At 32.2% G+C, this 20,245-nt stretch overlaps 1 protein-coding gene across 1 annotated transcript; it reads right to left on the bottom strand.

Annotated features, from left to right (window-relative positions):
• Positions 1-502: 502 nt before the first annotated feature.
• On the bottom strand, positions 503-19,191 carry LOC143249583 (calcyphosin-like protein). The gene is made up of 5 exons (XM_076499695.1): positions 18,996-19,191; positions 6,843-6,993; positions 3,618-3,801; positions 2,515-2,724; positions 503-1,403 (listed from the first exon to the last, which is right to left on the bottom strand). Exons 2-5 carry the CDS (start codon positions 6,989-6,991, stop codon positions 1,302-1,304), a joined length of 645 nt encoding a protein of 214 aa, XP_076355810.1. The 5' UTR covers positions 6,992-6,993; positions 18,996-19,191; the 3' UTR covers positions 503-1,301.
• Between the last annotated feature and the right edge of the window lie 1,054 nt (positions 19,192-20,245).

Below are 20,245 nucleotides of genomic sequence, written 5' to 3'. Positions count from 1 at the left end.
GGAGAAAATGTTCATTTTTTATAATTTTTTCAACAAGATATGAATGCTGCGATTGATATTTCTAGTACTAGCGCATACAGGTGTCCTACGGATAGCGATTCCTTTTAATACTTAAAGCGGACATCGTGTCTTTATTTCTAATAAATATCCGGTACAAAGTTACCTCATCCTGTTAGTACTTAAGACGGATATTCTATATTTAGTTCTCTTAAATATGTTGCTCAAATGTAACTCACCTTTTTAGTACTTAGAACGGATATATTATTTTTAATTTTAGTCTACCAGTGGATCAATGATAAGTTTAGAAATATACAACGATAAAATCCGGGGTTAGATGGTGGAACGCACATAACCTATTATGTCGCTTTGCGATGACACAAACTTTTTATTTATTTATTTTAGTAGCAAGGTTTAAAATGGCGTTATATGAATATGATATTTGAAGTATTAAAATGTATTTTTAAATATGTTCATGTTCACTCCAGTAACCTACAAAACAACGTGAGTATCATGGTATTTATTTTATAACTAGCATTAATACGTCAACGACAACATAAAAGCAAATACCAAATATTATTCTAAATCGTAGAAGTTTGAAATAATTTAAAATACGATACCAGCTTTTCGATTTGAGGCTACTTGTGACATTACTGTTGAACAGCAACAAGCTACACATACACCAGTCACAATAGCAAGGTATTTATTTATTCTACTATATCCATTTTATTGTCAAGAAAACTAAACGTCACAGAAAGGAAATGTTTTCTTTTTCTAACAATCTGTACTTCAAAATAATTACTACTCTATTTTTACTAGAAACCTAGAAAATTAATTACAGGTTTAAACGAAAATTTTACGTCTTTAAGAAGTTGATAAACATTTTTAATACTCGTGTTACTGTTTAATGCCACGTGACAAATTTATGCATAAGAGAAATTAAACTTGGAATGATAAACGCCGAATGAACAAGGATATTAAAAAACAAGAAGTGATGGAAACAAGAACATTTGTGGGGAAAAGAAGAACCCTTCTAAGTTAGCTAGCATCAGTCAACTTTATTTGGGATGAAAAATGTAACAAGCTATTTATTGAGGGTTTCTTTATCGACTGTTGTGGAGGAAAAAAGAAATAAAGTTATTTTAGATCGAAAATTTTAGACGAAATTACTGTAAAGAAAAGGAGGAAAAAAGCTGGAATTGTTGCTGAAAGAAAAAAAATGTTGAAATTCTCTTGGACGGAAAAAGTAAGTGAAGGATAACTGTGGGTGAAGAAAGTAAAATGGAGATTCGCGTTCGTCTCTTTTACAGTTTCCAGCAGTTTCGCATCATGAGGTCAAAATAGGCGTCTTCGTCTATAGAAGCACTAACACCATTGTAATAATCAAAGAATTCCTCCTTTGTTACCTGTAGGAATGAAACGATAACTAAATACAATAAGATTAATGAACGAGTGGAAATGATTGATAAATAAAAAATAACACAGTTAACTTAAGAATATATCGGTAAATATTTAATAAAGCAAAATCATAAGAATGGAAATGACAAAAAGAATAATTTTTAAAGAACTTTATGTTTAACAACAAAATTCCGAGAGGAAGTGTTATTAACGGCAAACTTACTTACACGAAACACATTTTTACTATTAAATTTCCACAAACTATATTTTGTAAATTAAACTTCCCAGAACAATATACTTGATGTAAAAATGTGGGCTTGATTTAAACTTTCAGGAACTCTATTTTTAATTTAACTTTCTTTAGTTAAGCATGGAAATACATCGTGGGCCCACCACAGGTATCGAAACCTGATTTCTAGCGGTACAAGTCCGCAGACGTGCCGCTGTGCCACTGGGGATAAACTTCCCAGACCAATAAGTTTGATGTAAAACTTCCAGGTATTGCACCTTTGATTTAATCTTCTAAGAACTGTATGGTTTGATTTAAACTTTCTGGGTTTGCGTGCTTGGCATAGAATTTCCAGGAACTGTATGTTTCATGTTAAAACTTCAGAAAATGTATTCTCTAATGAGAACTTCCTACAGTGTTTGTAACGTCCTAGACTGTACAGTTACATAAATCGTTCAGGGACTGTATGTTTTACACTAAACCTCATAAACTGCGTGATTAACTCTAAATTTCAGAGAGCTCTGTGCCATGTGATGTGAAAACAACATACAGAAATCTCATGACCTATTATCGGAGAAATTGTCGTATTAACTGTATCACTATATATACTCTCAATGAAAAGTCAAGATTTTATATAAAGGCCTGTTTTATCAACTTAAAGTTTCTATACTAGGAAGTGTAAGTATATAATTATTCCTACTCGGTGGTGTTTGTAAGTTAGACAACTGATTACACTTATTTACACAGTCTTAACTTTGTGTCATTATATAAGTAATTGTAATTAGCATATTTTAGCAAACTTTTTAATAATGTTTTTTAAACCTCAAGAACGCTGCTTTTATCTACTTCAGAACAAAACCTACACTTTACGAAATACGAGTTTTCCTCACCACTCCGTTAATGTCTCCTTCCTCTTCAAATTTTCTTAAAAATTTAACTAATAGCTGTTTCTCCGTCATCTCTCCGTTCAAGTATGCTGGATGGTTTTTTACATTATACACTCCTTTCAGGTCTTGCACGGTTATACTCCCATCCCCTGTCTTATCCAATTTTTGGAATGCTTTCTCCACAATGTCCATTCGAGCTTTTGACATTCTAGGCTGGAAGAAACATAAAATTATCGTTTCATGCATTTTATAATCCTGATTTTTAGAAGTAAAAGAAGTTAAGATGATATTGGGTAAATGACAAAAATGGAAGTGGTGGTTCTATTAACAGCAATATAACTTAATTAATTTCTTTTAGATAATTTAGTACGTTTTAGACTGAATTATTTAGTGTATTTATACAGCTAAACCGTCTCTAAGAAATAAAACAAGATTCTGCATATGACAATGTTTTCTGAACAATGAAATCCATCCAAGTCAGTTTGACTAATACATTATTAAAATCTAAATTATTTGCAGCGGGAATTACTCAAAAGAAAACTCTGAAACGATGAGTCCTTTGTTTGTCTTAGCATATGACTGATACAAATGTTGAAAATGTTTTAGGAAATAAAATATTTATGCCTACAAAAACTAACTTATTAATTTAACTCTTTTTTTTTTATACAGTAAAATATGTAAAGAATTAGGTTATGCTGGTTTAGGTACTAATTTGTCATCGTAGAACATAGAAAAATAATCACAATACCGTACTGTGTAGATGTTTTAAATAATCACAATACCGTACTGTGTAGATGTTTTAAATAATCACAATACCGTACTGTGTAGATGTTTTAAATAATCACAATACCGTACTGTGTAGATGTTTTAAATAATCACAATACCGTACTGTGTAGATGTTTTAAATAATCACAATGCCATACTGTGTAGATGTTTTAAATAATTACAATACCGTACTGTGTAGATGTTTTAAATAGTCACAATACCGTACTGTGTAGATGTTTTAAAGGTTTTTAGCGCGAGTTTTATTAATTAATTCTGAAATGTCGTGTCGTTACTATCCTCAATATTAGGAACTGTTCTTTATAAAAGACCAAATAACGTACCCTAATAGCCCGCAGAAATTCATTGTAAACGATTTTACCAGAGTTGTCCGCATCAAACTTGATGAACATTTCCTCTATTTCTTCTTGTGAAAATGATTCTCCAAGACCAGTGTCGTAAAGTCCCTTGATAAACTCGTCTTTGGAAAGATCACCACTTCCATTGTCGTCCATTCGCCGGAAAACTCTGTTAATGAGAACATAACTGTTGGAATGATGTCAGAGAATGACAAAATATAAATATCAGAATTTGTAATTAATATCATACTTCTTTAGATATGCTAAGAGAAACACAATAAATGGATATTTATGAAAATATAAATGAAATTATTATTCACCGACGAACCAACTGAACTGAATCAATAATTAAAAAAACACAATGAAAGCAACTTTTACAGTAGAAACGTTCTAATTTTAATGGTTACAACGTTTTGACTCTTAGTGTCGAGTTTTCGTTAAGTAAAAATTTATTGTATTTTGGAATTAATAAATGCAATAAAAAAGCAAGCTTATTAATGTTGTTAAAATATTAACCAGACATAATATGTACTAAGCTCTAATAACACATTAGATCTTTGGATGGATTAGTGAAATAGTTTCGTGAAAGTAGATTACGAAATCCAATCTTACTCTTATCATTTTGCAGAGGGCCAAGATTAGAACAAAAAATGTACTATCAGAAACAGGTTTTAGTTGTTTTTGTTGTGCTTTTTTTTTCAAATATTCATTCAAAGATAGACAAGGACTATCTACAGGGAAAAATAGCTAGTCCATAGCACCTAAAAAACACAGAACTCGTGGAATACCCTCATCGAATAATAGGATTTTATTGTCACCAGAAGCCTTGAAGCATCGAGAGAAATGTTGTTTTATGGCAGCATAACGTGAACCATGGATACTTGAAGCCACAGTCGAGCACGACAGCCGCTAAAATCATCCCCAGTCTACATATTTTCCTAGCCTAGATTTGTTAGTATGTTTTTCTCTAGCAAAATTCCCTACAGTCCATAACGTTGCTGGAAGAGCTATTCATTATATTATATAACAACTAGTTAAGAACGTATATGTATTTAGATATTTCAAGTTGGTGTTTTAAAATTTCGCTCAGGTTTTCCGCATGTAGTTAAGACATTTTTTTGCTAATACTTTAAATTTGTAAAGGTTGCATATAACAAAGTTAAAATATTATACTGATTTCATTTTAGTTACATGTCCACTACTCTGAGAGGGTCCATTCTCAAGGAGTAACACAGATTCTCATACAAAGTGGTATGAGCAAGGGTTTCTTCTCTATTTAAGTTATTTGGTATAGTTGCTGGAGTATACAGCTTGGGGTTATGGTATAAACATTTGGAACGATTTAGATATGGTAATCTACTCTATTCGCAATATATATATATATACATTTTTTCTTGCCTCGGATTTAAACCTGAAAGCTTTTACACACCAGTTTAGTTAACCCCCCAAACTGGCTAGTATATGGCTTCTTATCATCAGATTGTTTTGCCAACTTTCTAATTAGAAAGTGAAATGTAATTACCTTCGTTCATTTTCGTCGGATGCAAATTGTTTTCACCTGTGTTTGTCAGCAAAATGTCTCGAAAACTGCTAAATGAATTTGACCGAAAGTAAGTATACATTTGGAATATAACCAAATGTAGAACTAATTAATTTTATAAGAACCAAAGTCAAAGATCAAAGTCACTGTAAGGTTACGGATATAGAAAAAATACTTATCTTATAACATGGGGACAATTTTTTTACACTATTTTTGCTCTTAATGGACCTATGCAGAATGACATTCCTCATTGTCCTGCCAAAAATAGTCCGCTTCTCTTGATAACGACGACATAGGACATATGTAGTTAAGACATTTTTTGCTAATACTTTGAATTTGTAAAGGTTGCATTAGTGTCTTCTTTATTTGCTCCTATGCCCGTGTTCGAAATTAAACTCTGCAATACATTCCCAAAAATGATTTTAACTTCAAATGTTTTTAACTTCCAGAGAATATCAGTATATCTGATTACCACAGTTGTTTAATGACTAATCTTTCATAAAAGTTATAAAATGACAAACTGATTTAACAGCCCAGAACTGACTCTATCTTAAAGTTTTTGGAAATGGTATTAGAAAACAAACTTTATGCCAAGAGACATTCTTTTCTTTTAGTTTTATTTTTCCAAATGTTGGGACATTTTCGTATTATGAGGTCATAAATATGGCAGTATCTTTTAGTTACAACATTACAAAAGGAAAAAATACTTCTTAAATGCAAAATACATAGGTTGATACTTGATAGTTTATGTTAAAGATTTGTTAAATGCTTAGGATACATATATATATATATATATGAGTGGTTAATGATGAGATATAACATATGACCTCATTACAGTCAACCACTAGGGCAGTTACTGCTAAAAGTGACCTTTATGGTCTTACTATAGATTGTCATATTGTTTGACTTGTTAGTTTAAAGAATAACAACAACAGAAGCCACAACAGAAACGTGTGTTTTCTTATATAGTATGTCTAATTCCACATTTTAAAACCTGATAAATCCTCTCGATATTGTAGTCAAACTGAAAAATGATAATTTCATTAAATAACTGGACAGAAACTAGAAGTTAACGCAACATAAACTGAAATCTCCCACTTATGTATCCAAAATGGTTGAAAATTGGAAAATAAAACTCAAGTGAAACATATCTTTCGACAAAAGGTTTATTTTGGCACTATTTTCAAAAGCTTTCATGACAGGACCATTTTTTGGCCTCAGGTCTCGCGTCTTTAATATTTAAAGGAACTATTACGCTGGTTTTTTGGTTCTACAATACACCTCAGTATCTATAAATACTTCATGTATATTTTTAATGGTTTTTACTTAGATGTGACACCTATATTCCACAAAATAAACGAGAAAATATAACTAGTGACACATTGCTCTAAGAAAACAACCTTTTTTTCCACAACATCACCTGTCTAATAATTGTTTATTTGATAATTAGCCTATTTATTGCCAAATAACTGAAACATCCATAAGTTATTTTGTTGTCTGTTTGGGTTTATTCTGCCATATTTCATAGTTGTTTGCATACTTAATGGTTGCTTTAATGCTCATTAAAGGTAAAATTAGTATACTTTAACATTAAAAAATAATTAAAGATTAGCGAGAGCAGCATTCTTTGTGACAAATGAAGCTAACTTCTCAACACAAAATGTGACTACCTGCCAAGTCCAAGAATCCCACTCGAACCACGTTGAAGACACAAAAGCTTTAGTTTTTCCGCAGGATCGGAAGTAGAAGCAAGCTGTTTCCTAGCGTTCTCTATCATCTCTTTCTCATTTCGAGTTTCCGCTGTCACCGGTCGAGGCATTTCTATAACAACAGCAAAGCAACAGAAAAATTATACAGAAAAAATGCAAGTTTTCAAATTGTGTTATAATCTTGTATCTGGGTTTATGGTAAGACACCACCCCCTGAAAAAAGGAAAAATTAGAAAGAGAAATTATTTTATAAAAGTATCAACTATTTTTCTATTGCAATAAGAAATATATCATAATTTTTACATCATTAGGAGGTGTTTTGATTTGATTTTCTTGGAACTTTCAGGCAAAACTACACAAGAAATATCCACACATAGCCATCCCTAATTTTGAAACAATAGGTTAGAGGGAAGAGAACTAACCAGCAGTGCTCACTTTTAACTACACTAATCTGACAAAATAAGTGGATTTGACCATTACTTTTATAGCAAAACCATGGTTTTAAAATGCAGAACATGGTTTTGTGACAACAGGACGCGAACCATGAACCTCGAAAGCACGCTAACTACTAGGACACGCCTGTCTCATGTAGCCTCTGTATTTGCTTCAAAATAATAAATCAGTAAACATATTAAAACACATTATAGTATTGTCATCTGTTTTCTCGCCATCACAAGAAGACGAGAGCAAAATCACGAGATGGTTTTGCTTTGCTTAGCACATAATTACGTAATGGGTTATCTGCACCGTGTCCGCCACGGGGATTGAGCCTCAGAGTTTAGCATTGTGAGTGAAGAGATAATATAATATAATATTATAAAATTACTTTTTTTGTAATTTACATTAATATTAAAAGAAATTGTTTTTTTTATATAAAGTGTTTTTTTTTCTCCAAAATACGCTTTTCTGCTTAGTCAAGTTACTTCTATTTGTTTATGTAGATTATTATCTTTGAGAGGATATAGAAAAATGACGTTATATGTTGTGGCAACCAACGTTGTCGTGTTGGATAAAATACCGAAACGTCCACGAAAGTCACGAAAACCCTAGGACTATGACTATTATAAAATGAAATCCATTAATAACGACAATAAAAGATAAAACAAAACAAGTTTTCTAATCTGGTATTTGCGAGCTAAAGATTAAAAAAATGTTTCAAGCTTAATGATTATTCTTCTTTCAAGAAATGAGTTGCCATGGAAAACAGATCAATATAATATAACATGATATCTCATCAAATCTTTCAGAAATTAATCACGGTGAATGGAGTTTGATTAGTTCTGCATTACATCTAACTAGGTAGTTGTTTATAAATAAAGTGTTTACTTTCTTGATGACAGCGTGATTAATAGGTTGTCTTAAGAAGAAAAAATGAAAATACGAGATACGATGGTAATAAAACCTAGGAAAACTTTACTTTTACATAATGTTTCGGACCTCAGGTTATGTATTTGGAAAATTGGGCTTAGGCCCAAAAATTTGTGTCAGATTAAAGTTTTCCCTAGATTTTATTACCGCCATGTCTAGTGGTTTTTCTTCATAAACTTTGTCCTAGATCTTGTGTACGGTTTACGTTTATATATGCGTTTGTATACAATAGGTTGTCTTGACGACTGATTAAACCCTCTACTGGATACTTCTGGTTAAAGACTATATACATAAATTTTACACTTATATATCTGTTTTAAATAAACATCTCACTTCTTCTTAGCATTATTGTTGTTGAATTATCATGCAATCATCTATTATGGCCATCTACCATGGAAACTTTACAAGACCCCTAGTGAAAACATATGAATCGTGAATGCTTAGCAACATGTCCCTAACGATGCGCCCTATGACAGAAATATTTGGAATTGTAAGGTCCTCATCTTCAATGGTTCTTCCATCCAACTTTTCCTGAGGAAGCCAATCAGCATGAAGTAGCATCACCAGCCCAACCACTCACACTCATACATATCTAATCTACATGTATACACAAAAGAAAGACGTGGGACGGTTTCAGTGGCAGAAAGATGTGCACACAGCACATACGATAAACCTAAGACATGTTTATTTCTAGAAACGTGAGCTATACATATGCACAACAGAATGGTATTGTCACGGAATATTAGCAGAAAAACAATGGAGGGGAAAGTACTATGAATCACGACACCAGAAATATGGTAAAAATATGTTCACTTATGCTATTTTTGTTCGTTAGGTCCATTAAAATCGTTGTCTTTTGTATTTCAGCAGTAAAGTTACTGTAGCTTATTTGTTTAACACATACCTTATATGATCCCATGAACAAAACGTTTTGCAAAGTGTAGAGAGTGTGTTCATAGATAGCCATGACAGGCCCAATAATACAATGACTCATACAATACATGTATTATCATTAATTTGACAGTTAATTAAAGGAAGTTCTAAAAAGGACATTACATCTTCATATCTTTATATCTTTAATTAGTCCTACAATGACAATACAGTAATTAAAACTTACTCAATCAAGCATATAAAGGTTTTCAGTAACACCACTGTACGGGTAGTATTGTTACAATATCCATGAAACAGAGAACATATTGCTAGGCTACTATAACAGGCAGCCATGATGTATGACTATAGGATTAAATCATCTTAGAAAGGGCAATATCATACAATAATTAAAAGTTATACTTTTAATAACTTGATTTTATATAACATTTTACACCGTCAATAAAATGTTTACGGTGTAATAACACTTCCAATAATTGATTTTATAATTTGACATAATATTTTATGTCTTTATCTCATGTTTTACAGTGGTGAAATTTTACATTTGTATATATTAAATTACTATTATTTTAACAACTGTCCTTAAGATTTTAACAAATATAGTGAGATAATACTTCTACATATGATCAATGTCTGGAATTGAATTACTAAAACCATAATTTTGTATACCTTATCATCTGAACTAAAGATAAGTGAATGACTTACTGTTTATCCGTCCATTTTCTATATAGCCATTGATTACTTGGTTACCATAGAATACTTACTTTCACAAATCATACATATTATAACCAGTAATCGCACTATAGCGAAATATATTAAACAAACAACACACTGATTACTATTATTTAAAATATCAGAACTTTCAGATTGTCTAAGGCACTATCAGGAAATCACACATAAAAAGTGGCTTAGATTTGGTTGATCATACATGTTGTTTTTCCATTTTCAGTTTTAAGTTAACAACACTAACAAATTGATATTTGATGTCAAATTATAACAGAGAGTTATAATAAGAAGAAAGATTTGCGACAACTTGTGATCAAATACTAGACTTTAACTCAGTTTGACAAATCTGACTCGTTGAAGATCACTAACAGACTTGTTTAAAATTGACAAAAGTTAAATCTAAACTGACCAAAGTTGTGAAGTAAGCACTGGCTGTGTTCAGTGTAGAAGTAGAGCAGAGTGTGAAAAATACACCAGTTCAGAGAAATATAAGTAAAGTGTGGTGAATCACAGACTAAATACACGTGGTAACAGGCTAAAGTGTTTGATATTTAAGGCTATTGACAGTTTTGGTAGAAAAACAATAGAATTAAAATGAATTGACGAAGTCAATTTGCAACACAACATTAAATATACATAGTCCAAAAACCATAAGTTATAAACCAGTGATTAAAGTTTCTGGTAACATGAATTATACAATTCTGTGTTTGTCATATACTATCATACATACAAAACACCAGTAACTATAATCACTACTTAGAATTAATAATAAACTCTACAGGAGGTTATATTCACCTTACAAATGCATTTTTGTAGAATTACATTTACAGAAGATCTTGAAAAGTATTTTCTTCAGTTTTAATTGTTCAGTTACATTCCCATAATCTCTCAGTATTGTTAAAATTGAGATTAAATATCTATATATCCAAAAATGTTACAAAAATACACAGGCTTTCATAGGATGTCCTAACTTTTTCACATGACTGTATACTGTGTTTGAATAGCTAACAGTGTTTCAGTCCACTCAGAGTAAATGTTTCAAAATAATAGTTCAATACTATTTAGGCATGTGACATTTGTAATGTATTTAATATTTATGAAAAACTTTTATTAAAATAAAAGTTAAGTATAACACACTCTTGCTATTGATGTATTATGTATTCACAATATATTAAACTTATGCTGGAATATCTGATTAAAATAGAGTAAATTATAATACACTCACTATTGCTTGTTTGTTTTTTGAATTTCGCACAAAGCTACTCGATGGCTATTTGTGCTAACCGTCCCTAATTTAGTAGTGTAAGACTAGAGAGAAGGCAGCTAGTCATCACCACCCACTGCCACCTGTTGGGCTACTTTTTCCAACGAATAGTGGGATTGACCGTCACATTATAACGCCCCCACGGCTGAAAGGGCGAGCACGTTTGGCGCGACGGGAATGTGAACCCGCGACCCTCAGATTAGGAGTCACACGCCTTAACACGCTTGGCCATGCCGGGTCACCTCACTATTGCTATCTGGGTGTTAACAATGAACTTAAAATACATGGTTAACATTACAAAACTGTAAATATGTAGTGACGCACGTCAGGTAAATACATTTTTGTATTTAATTGGACTGTATGTTTCTAAAATGCAATTATGAACTACAAAACTGTGTCACTATCTGTATGAGTTCATTACATAGTGATACTAAATATTAACTGTGTATTCTCGAAACATTTCAGTTAGCATACATCAAAGACAGGAAATATGTTTTGTTTGCACAAACATTTCTATCAGGATTTACTATATTGACAATCAAAACAGGAAACATTACACACAGAACACCAATTCTCTAAATCATCTTGGGAAACTTGAAGCACCGTGTTAGCATTCCCCATTTTCAAAAAGCAATTTCCCATGTATTATATTACAAACTTTGCAATTGCCTTTGTTAACACTAAAATATATATACGAGTCATACAACCAGTTATAATTATATTACAAATTTAGTAATTAATTTTTCTACAACTAAAAATAATAAATGAATGACTTGTTGTTTATTTGTATATTTTTTATTACAGTTCACAAAGCATCGAGATTAACTCACAGATCCGTACAATCTGGAACTTGTGTCAAAGATGATCACATTTTAAATCAAGGGTGATGATCTTATTGTCTCAATACGTCATCAATTGTTAGAAAAAAGAAGTTGTCACTATCTTTATGGTCGTCACGTATTATTCTCTAACCAGTTAGTTTACTGATACAAAAAATTCATAAATCAGCAAACTTACCATTTGATATAGATTATCCACTTTGAGTTTATATAATAACTTAGAAATAAAGCTCATAAAACTTTGCAGTCATCTTTCTATATCATTGAAAACCACTAATTAGGAATAAAATTCAAAGTTTAGTTAAACTTTGACATTGCTCTATTTGTAGTTAATTGTCACGTGATCATTGATGCATAACAGTGTTTCATAACTGCTGTATGTACTTGTTTTACCATATAATTAGTTACAAAGAAAAATAACTACGTCAGAAAACTAATTGACAATTAAAATTGTAAAAGAACCTTTAATTATAAATCAAATAATTGTTCTTTGACTATTTTAAAACAGTTATATTCCCTCATGTGGATTTTGAAACTATTAGCTGAACATGAATTATCTTTCATTTAAACTTTATGAAATATATAAAAATAATCAGTTACAAGTTAAAGTTCCATTATTTTCTTATATGAAACTCACTTATCATCATAGTCTAATATACTATCATCAGTATATGTAAGTAAAATCTCAGAGTTCATATTCCTATAGGATGAACATTCAAACCTTTTTTTTTGTTTAGCGTGTCCAGTCTTACTTTTCATCTATGATTTGGAATATACTGAGTGTAAACAAATTCAAGATTATTCGGAGGTACTTACTTCTTTTGAGCATTGTGACGAACGAGTCGAGTAACATTACTCAAGAGTGAAAACAAATAATCTTTGTTTATTGATAGAGGAGAATATTAGAGACATTCAGGATGATGATATGAGTCTTATCCTGTTTGCATTAGAGCTTAGTGAAATCTTAGTATATTTATAATATAATCCATCAAAATGTGTTTAAAAAGATAGCTACAATAGTTTATAAACTTTTTAACATGCTATATAGTAACTTGTATCTGAAATTTTGATATAAGTATTATAAATGAAAATGTTAACACAGGCAAGTGTCTAACCAAATGTTTCAAGTAAAAGAAACATTTTATATACAGTATGTACATAATAAAAGCATTCAATAAATAAATGAATTAATTTAGTACAATACAATAAATGCATTGTTGTTTATACATGTTGCCTGAATTATGAACATTACTTACAATGTAACCACATACAGTCATGTGAAAAAGTTAGGACATCCTATGAAAGCCTGTGTATTTTTGTAACATTTTTGGATATATAGATATTTAATCTCGATGTTAACAATACTGAGAGGTTATAGGAATATAACTAAACAATTAAAACTGAAGAAAAGACTTTTCAAGGTCTTCTGTAAATGTAATTCTACAAAAATGCTAACTGAAGAAAAAAGTTAGGACACCCCTAAATTTATCCTCACTTAAAATGGCTCAACTCACATACAGGTGTATCACACCAGATGCACATGATTAGAAGATCGTTACTCAGCATTTTGAATGAGGCTTGCCCTATTTAAACCTCAGGCATTTAGTTTGGTGTGCTCCTGACTGTTAAAGTGAGAGTGAGCACCATGGTGAGAGCAAAAGAGCTGTCTGAGGCCTTTAGGTAGAAAATTGTAGCAGCTTATGAGTCTGGTAAGGGATTTAAAAAGATCCCAAAAGATTTTGAAATCAGCTATTCCACTGTTCGGAAAATAGTCAACAAGTGGAGGGCTTTCAAAACAACTGCCAACATGTCTAGGTCTGGTCGTTCAAGCAAGTTCACCCTAAGAGCAGACTGCAAGATGCTAAAAGAGGTCTCCAAACACCCTAACATGTCATCACGGGACCTACAGCAGGTTCTGGCTACTGTTAAAGTGAAAGTGCATGCCTCTACAATCAGAAAGAGACTGCACAAGTTTAACCTTTGCTCTCTAAGAGAAACATCAAGGCCAGACTGAAGTTTGCCAGAGAGAATGTAGACAAAGACCAGGACTTCTGGAATAATGTTCTTTGGACAGATAAGCCCAAAATTGAATTATTTGGACATCAGAACAGAGGACATGTTTGGCGTAAACCAAATACAGCATTCTAGGAAAAGAACCTCATACCAACTGTGAAGCATGGAGGTGGAAGTGTCATGGTTTGGGGCTGCTTTGTTGCAGCAGGACCTGGACAGCTCACAATCATAGAATCCACCATGAATTCTACTGTGTATCAGAGGGTGCTTGAAGATCATGTGAGACCATCTGTAAGAAAATTAAAGCTGAAGGAAAACTGGATCCTGCAACACGTCAATGACCCGAAACATACCAGTAAATCCACCAAGGACTGGCTGAAAACTAAGAAATCGAGAGTTCTGGAATGGTCGAGTCAAAGCCCAGATCTTAATCCCATTGAGATGCTGTGGGGCGACTTGAAACGGGCTGTACATGCAAGAAACCCCTCAAACATCTCATAGCTGAAAGAATTCTGCATTGAGGAGTGGGTAAACTTTCTTCAGACCGATGTCAGAGACTGGTAGATGGCTACAAGAAGCATCTCACTGCAGTTATTTCAGCCAAAGGGGGTAACACTAGCTATTAGGGGTAGGGTGTCCTAACTTTTTCCTCAGTTAGAATATGCATTTTTGTAGAATTTTATTTACAGAAGATCTTGATAAGTCTTTTCTGCAGTTTTAATTGTTTAGTTATATTCCTATAATATCTCAGTATTGTTAAAATTGAGATTAAATATCTATATATCCAAAATTGTTACAAAAATACACAGGCTTTCATAGAGTGTCCTAACTTTTTCACATGACTGTATATACTCTCACCTAATTTTAAGACTGTTAAACTATAATAATATATATTAAATATCATACAAAATATTAACAAAAATAACAAAATTAAAAGACTAAACTAAATATATACACGTACATACGTATTCAGAAACCATGAAAAGCGTGTTTTTTGTAACTGGCTTTAAGTATTTATGACATACATCTGAACACCGAATGAGTGAATAACTTTTTGTTAAAATTCAGAAAAGATAACAAGGAGAAATTGAAAAATAAAATTAGAGTATGGGGAAAACGAGGAAAAGCAATACAGGCGACATCAGATGATTAAAACAACAGCGTCTTGGCGTTACTGTTATTCACATTTTCAACAGATTGTGATAAAACAGTCGCAACATGTGAAAGGGAGAGTAGACCAAACTTGAAAGAAGAAATTTTAGTCCTGAAAAACAAAATAATAAGGCCTAACATACCAAGAGAAAGCAAAAAAAAGGTGACAGACAAAATGTTCATCAGACGAAAAAAAAGATGGAAGCAATAATACGAATCAGAGGGAGGACAACGGGAAGAGAAGAGGTAAGAGTGAAGACAATAAAAGAGAATGGTCATAGAAAAATAAGAGTACTTGTGTGTCTAATTACAGAAATTAAAGTGACAAACTACTAGATGCCATTTTTGTCGAACTATTACCACTAGTATTTACAGAGAAGTTCAATAATCTCTTAATTGTTAGTTAGCGGGTTATGAATTTCGGATCACTTTGAGTGTTGGTTTTTCAGTGTATTCAAAAGGGTTAGAAAATTTATTCTGTATGTTTGGTAAAACTGAATAGTTTTGGTGGAAGTAAAGTTACTTTTTGTTACACTTTTGATTTTAATTTTCTTACTTCACAATTATTCGGTAAAATTAATATTTCTCTGCTTTCTTTTCTGAACATATTGTCCTCCGCTGGGACAGCGGTAAGCCTTCGGATTTACAACGCTAAAATCAGGGGTTCGATTCCCTTCGGTGGACTCAGCAGAAAGTCCAATGTGACTTTGCTAAAAGAAATAGGGCCCGGAAAGGCCAAGCGTGTTAAGGCGTGCGACTCGTAATCTGAGGGTCGCGGGTTCGCATCCTCGTCGCGCCAAACATGCTCGCCCTTTCAGCCGTGCGGGCGTTATAATGTGACGATCAATCCCACTATTTGTTGGTAAAAGAGTAGCCCAAGAGTTGGCGGTGGGTGGTGATGACTAGCTGCCTTCCCTCTGGTTTTACACTGCTAAATTAGGGACGGCTAGCACAGGTAGCCCTCGAGTAGCTTTGTGCGAAATTCAAAAACAAACAAACTGAACTTATTATTTTTATAACAGATAAGCAGTGAGAAACAGCTTCTTGTCATGACAACTCTTTTTGCTCTGAGATAATGAAAGGTTTCTTTCAAACAAAACTACCATAATTTGAGATCTGTTTATTGTTAGCGGGACTTGTATGTCTAAACCTAACGATATTCGACGTACACGGACTGTCATTACGGACAGAAATAAAGATCTAACCCAGACATCAAATAACATAAGATTACTTGCTTTATTTCGAAACACAATTTCCTTGTTTTATTGATTTTCTAAACTCAATATTTGGACAAGATTTGTTTATTTTTCTTACCCTTCCTTCACTGGTTATTAAACTATACTTAGTTAATTATAATTTTTGCTTCAAAAATCAAGATTCCAATCTCCCTCTTTTTTGTTTGTCAAACACGAGTTATTTCGAATAACACTAAAAACTAACGTCTTCCTAGAGCCTAAATTTTTCATCTTGTGAGGCTAGTGTCAAAAATAAATTACAACATTCACTGAAAAAGTTTGAAGTTTAAAACAAGCATACTTTATGTTTAGTAATCATTAAGGAAGAAAAGAAAGAGTTGAATTTTAGCACAAACTTAATGTATGTTCAATAATAAGAAAAGAACAAAGCCAGAGTTGAGATTCAACACAAACTTAATGTACATTCTGTAATAGGTAAAAATTAAAAATGAACGAGGAAGCTTGTTTGAACAAAACCACTCAACCATAATTTTTCAGTAGTACAGATGAATATTAATTCATAGATTAAAAGTAACAAAATTCATTTCACTGTCCCAAAACTGTACCTTGTAATGTTCAAGCATGACCAGCGAAACGATTAGTGTAAAGTCATATGTAGAGACGCCCTATCAAACCCTGACAAGTGAGCTGTAACATATCGGTTATATGTACAGGGCTGAAAATCAGTTTTAAAAAGTGTTTTTCTTACAAATAAGCTCGTTTAAGTAACATTAGATTAAAGTGATATTTTTCTTACAATATATATATACATATGAATAATTTATGAATATATGGAAACTGTATAATGAAATATAAAGTATTAAAAAATACAAGTGATAGGTATTTGAAGTCACAAGTTTTTTTAATTACTATAATAGAGAAGTATGTCACTGAGCATTTTACGTCAGCTGAGTTTAAGAAGTGTGTTTAATGTAAACTATAGCAAAACCTGTTATAATAAGTTCACATTTCAAATGTGTTATGACGTTATGGTGTTTATGAGGTTAAAATTAGTTTGTATAAATATGGTTTCCACAAATCTTGTGGTGTTAATGTAAGGGCACTTACAAGCTTTTAATCAGATCATACTTAAAATATAAATTTCTTGAAGAAGAAGAATTTATTGGTTTAGCTTAATTTTCTAACGGTCTCCAGTTTAGGCCTCGCCGAGTCATGTTATGCGCAGATTAGCTATATTTATATTTTGTTATGCGTTAGCCATTCCTAATTTTGCAGTGTAAGACTAGAGAAAAACATATTGTCATTACCACCCACCGCCAACTCTTGGGCTACTCTTTTACCAACGAATAGTGGGATTGACCATGACATTATAACGCCCCCACGGCTGAAACGGCGAGCATGTTTTGTGTAACGGGGATTCGCATGAAAATGTAAGCTGGGTGAGTATAAATAACATTAGATAAAGCAGTAATTTTACCTTAAGTTTAGTTCTGATGAAAAAAATTATCTAAGTGGGCCCGGCATGATCAGGTGGTTAAGACACTCGACTCGTAATCTGAGGGTCGCGGGTTAGAATCCCGTCACACCAAACATACTCGCCATTTCAGCTGTGAGAACAATATAATGTGGCGCTTAATCCCACTATTCGTTGACAGTGGGTGGTGATGACTAGCTGTTTTTCCTCTAGTCTTACACTGCTAACTTAAGGTCGGCTAACGCAGATAGCCTTCTTGTAGCTTTGCGCGAAATTCCAAACAAACTAATCTAAGTGTAAGCTATGATATTTTGCTTATTTATATAATGTTATATAATTTACGTCTCAACACACATAATTACGTAGACATGGAGTTAAGACTAATTTTGTAACTAGTCGGTTTATGTTTTATTTCTTGATGTAATTTTTCACCCCGCTAGTACAGCAGTAAGCCTCCGGATTTATAACGCTAAAATAAGGGGTTCGATTCCCCGCGGTGGACTCAGCACACAGCCCAATATGGCTTTTCTATAAAAAACATACACTTTACGTAATTTAACATCAATTTTAAAACCTATAGTTGAAAAACGGCATTGATTTATTTAACGACAAACATTGTACAGTTGTTAATATAGTTTCTCAAAATTATAAGTAGTAACTAATAGGTTTGTTAATGTGACTGGTTAACTCAGCATTTTTTTCCAATAGTCACTTTATTATAAAAACGAATCAAACGGTTTAAAACTAGCAATCATGCTCCAATGTTTAAGTAAGGTTTTCAGTCCTTTATAATGATAGGAAGTAAAGATAAAGATGAAATGATCCACATTGTTGTTGAATAGAAAAAAAAAGGATATTTTTATAGTGAACAAAGACATTAGAAGAGAATTTGATATAATTAAGTATTAATGACTGCAACACCCGTTCCATTTTGAATAAGAACAAGGTTTAAATGTTTCTTAGTAGAAGAGCATGTTTTCCATCAGTTAAGTTAAACCAAAACAAATAATTTCAAAATTTAAACTTATAATATAACATTCTTGAGTTGCTTGTAAATAGGCGTTCATTTTTCACTTAGATTCAAAATTTCAAAGATGGTACTTTTTCTGTCTTTAAAATGCAAGACGAAATTAGCAATGCTAGTTACTAACTCAATGGATCTCTGGAAGTTAATTTGCAATAAGAAACACTTACCAGTTGTTTATTCAACTAAAAGCTGTCAGCTTCTGTAAAAGTCGAGAACATGTATCATGGAATGTGGTGATTGCTTGCTTAAGTTGTCACTGGTTGCTAGAGGATAGTGCTGTCATCTTCTGGCCTTGTTTGTAAGTACGTAACTATTATATATCAATTTATCGATTGCATTAATCTAAGCTTACTAAGGTATGAGTACAAGAAGTAGGGTGCAGTTATCGAACGGCTACTAAATAAAATCCTTATTACTTTATATTGAACACGTACATGCTTCTGTTGTTATGGTAACTACTATAAACAGAATGTTTATTATTTTAAACAAACCAAATATTACCAGATACGTTAACGTTTAAAAATACCCTTGAAACATCCCCTCACAAATCTTCCTGAATTGAAATCTCAGATTTTATGAATAAGAATACAAAATATTAGCTGAATTCTCGTGGTTATTTGATCAGAATTTCAACAAATAAGTTGGCTATTAAGTTTCAGTTGTTTAAATATGTGATAGTAACATTCATGGAGGTATAGAGGTTTTGCAAAGTGACGCATGCGTAACCATAATGTAACTTGTCATAGACCGAAACCGACCAGGTTTTTTTCCAAGAATATGTCTAATACGACATCTAACCGGTACACACTATTAGAAATTCGACAAGTATAAACAGATGAATACAGAAAGCTCACCAAGTAAGTATGAACTGAAATAATAAACGTTGCGTTCGAATGTACATATGCATATACCATAATTAAGTTAAAGGTGTTTCAGTTCGTGCTATTTATATTGCAAAGGATAGGAGATCTGCACTATCAAGAAAACTTATCATAATAATAAAAAGTCATACAAGTATGGATAACAATTTACTTTGTATTTTTATGAATTTCATTAACAAGATTTAAACATCAATTTTGTAAACGACAAATGAAAATAAAAACACGTAATAATTATGAACTGTTTTAAATCACATAGACAGTGTTCTGTTTGTTAAAAATATGGTTAATTCATAGTTTTACAAACTTGCCACTGAGAACAAAGACCAGTTTTGAAGTATTTGAAAACAATTATCACTAAACTAACAACAAACTTGGCTTTAACAGACAATAAATTGAAATTCCAATTAATGTTTTTCCTGCAAAAAACGAAATATCTCTATATTGGATCTCAGATTAAAAAGAATCATTCTAAATTAAAGGAATGCTTGAAACTGTGAAAGGCACTTGTAGAACTGGTTAAATGTAAATAGTTCGAA

This window comes from Tachypleus tridentatus, chromosome 4 (assembly GCF_004210375.1).
Source record: "Tachypleus tridentatus isolate NWPU-2018 chromosome 4, ASM421037v1, whole genome shotgun sequence".
NCBI classification, from domain to species: domain Eukaryota; kingdom Metazoa; phylum Arthropoda; class Merostomata; order Xiphosura; family Limulidae; genus Tachypleus; species Tachypleus tridentatus.
Note: the sequence above shows the minus strand (reverse complement) of the source record. Positions and strands in the feature narration are given on the sequence as shown.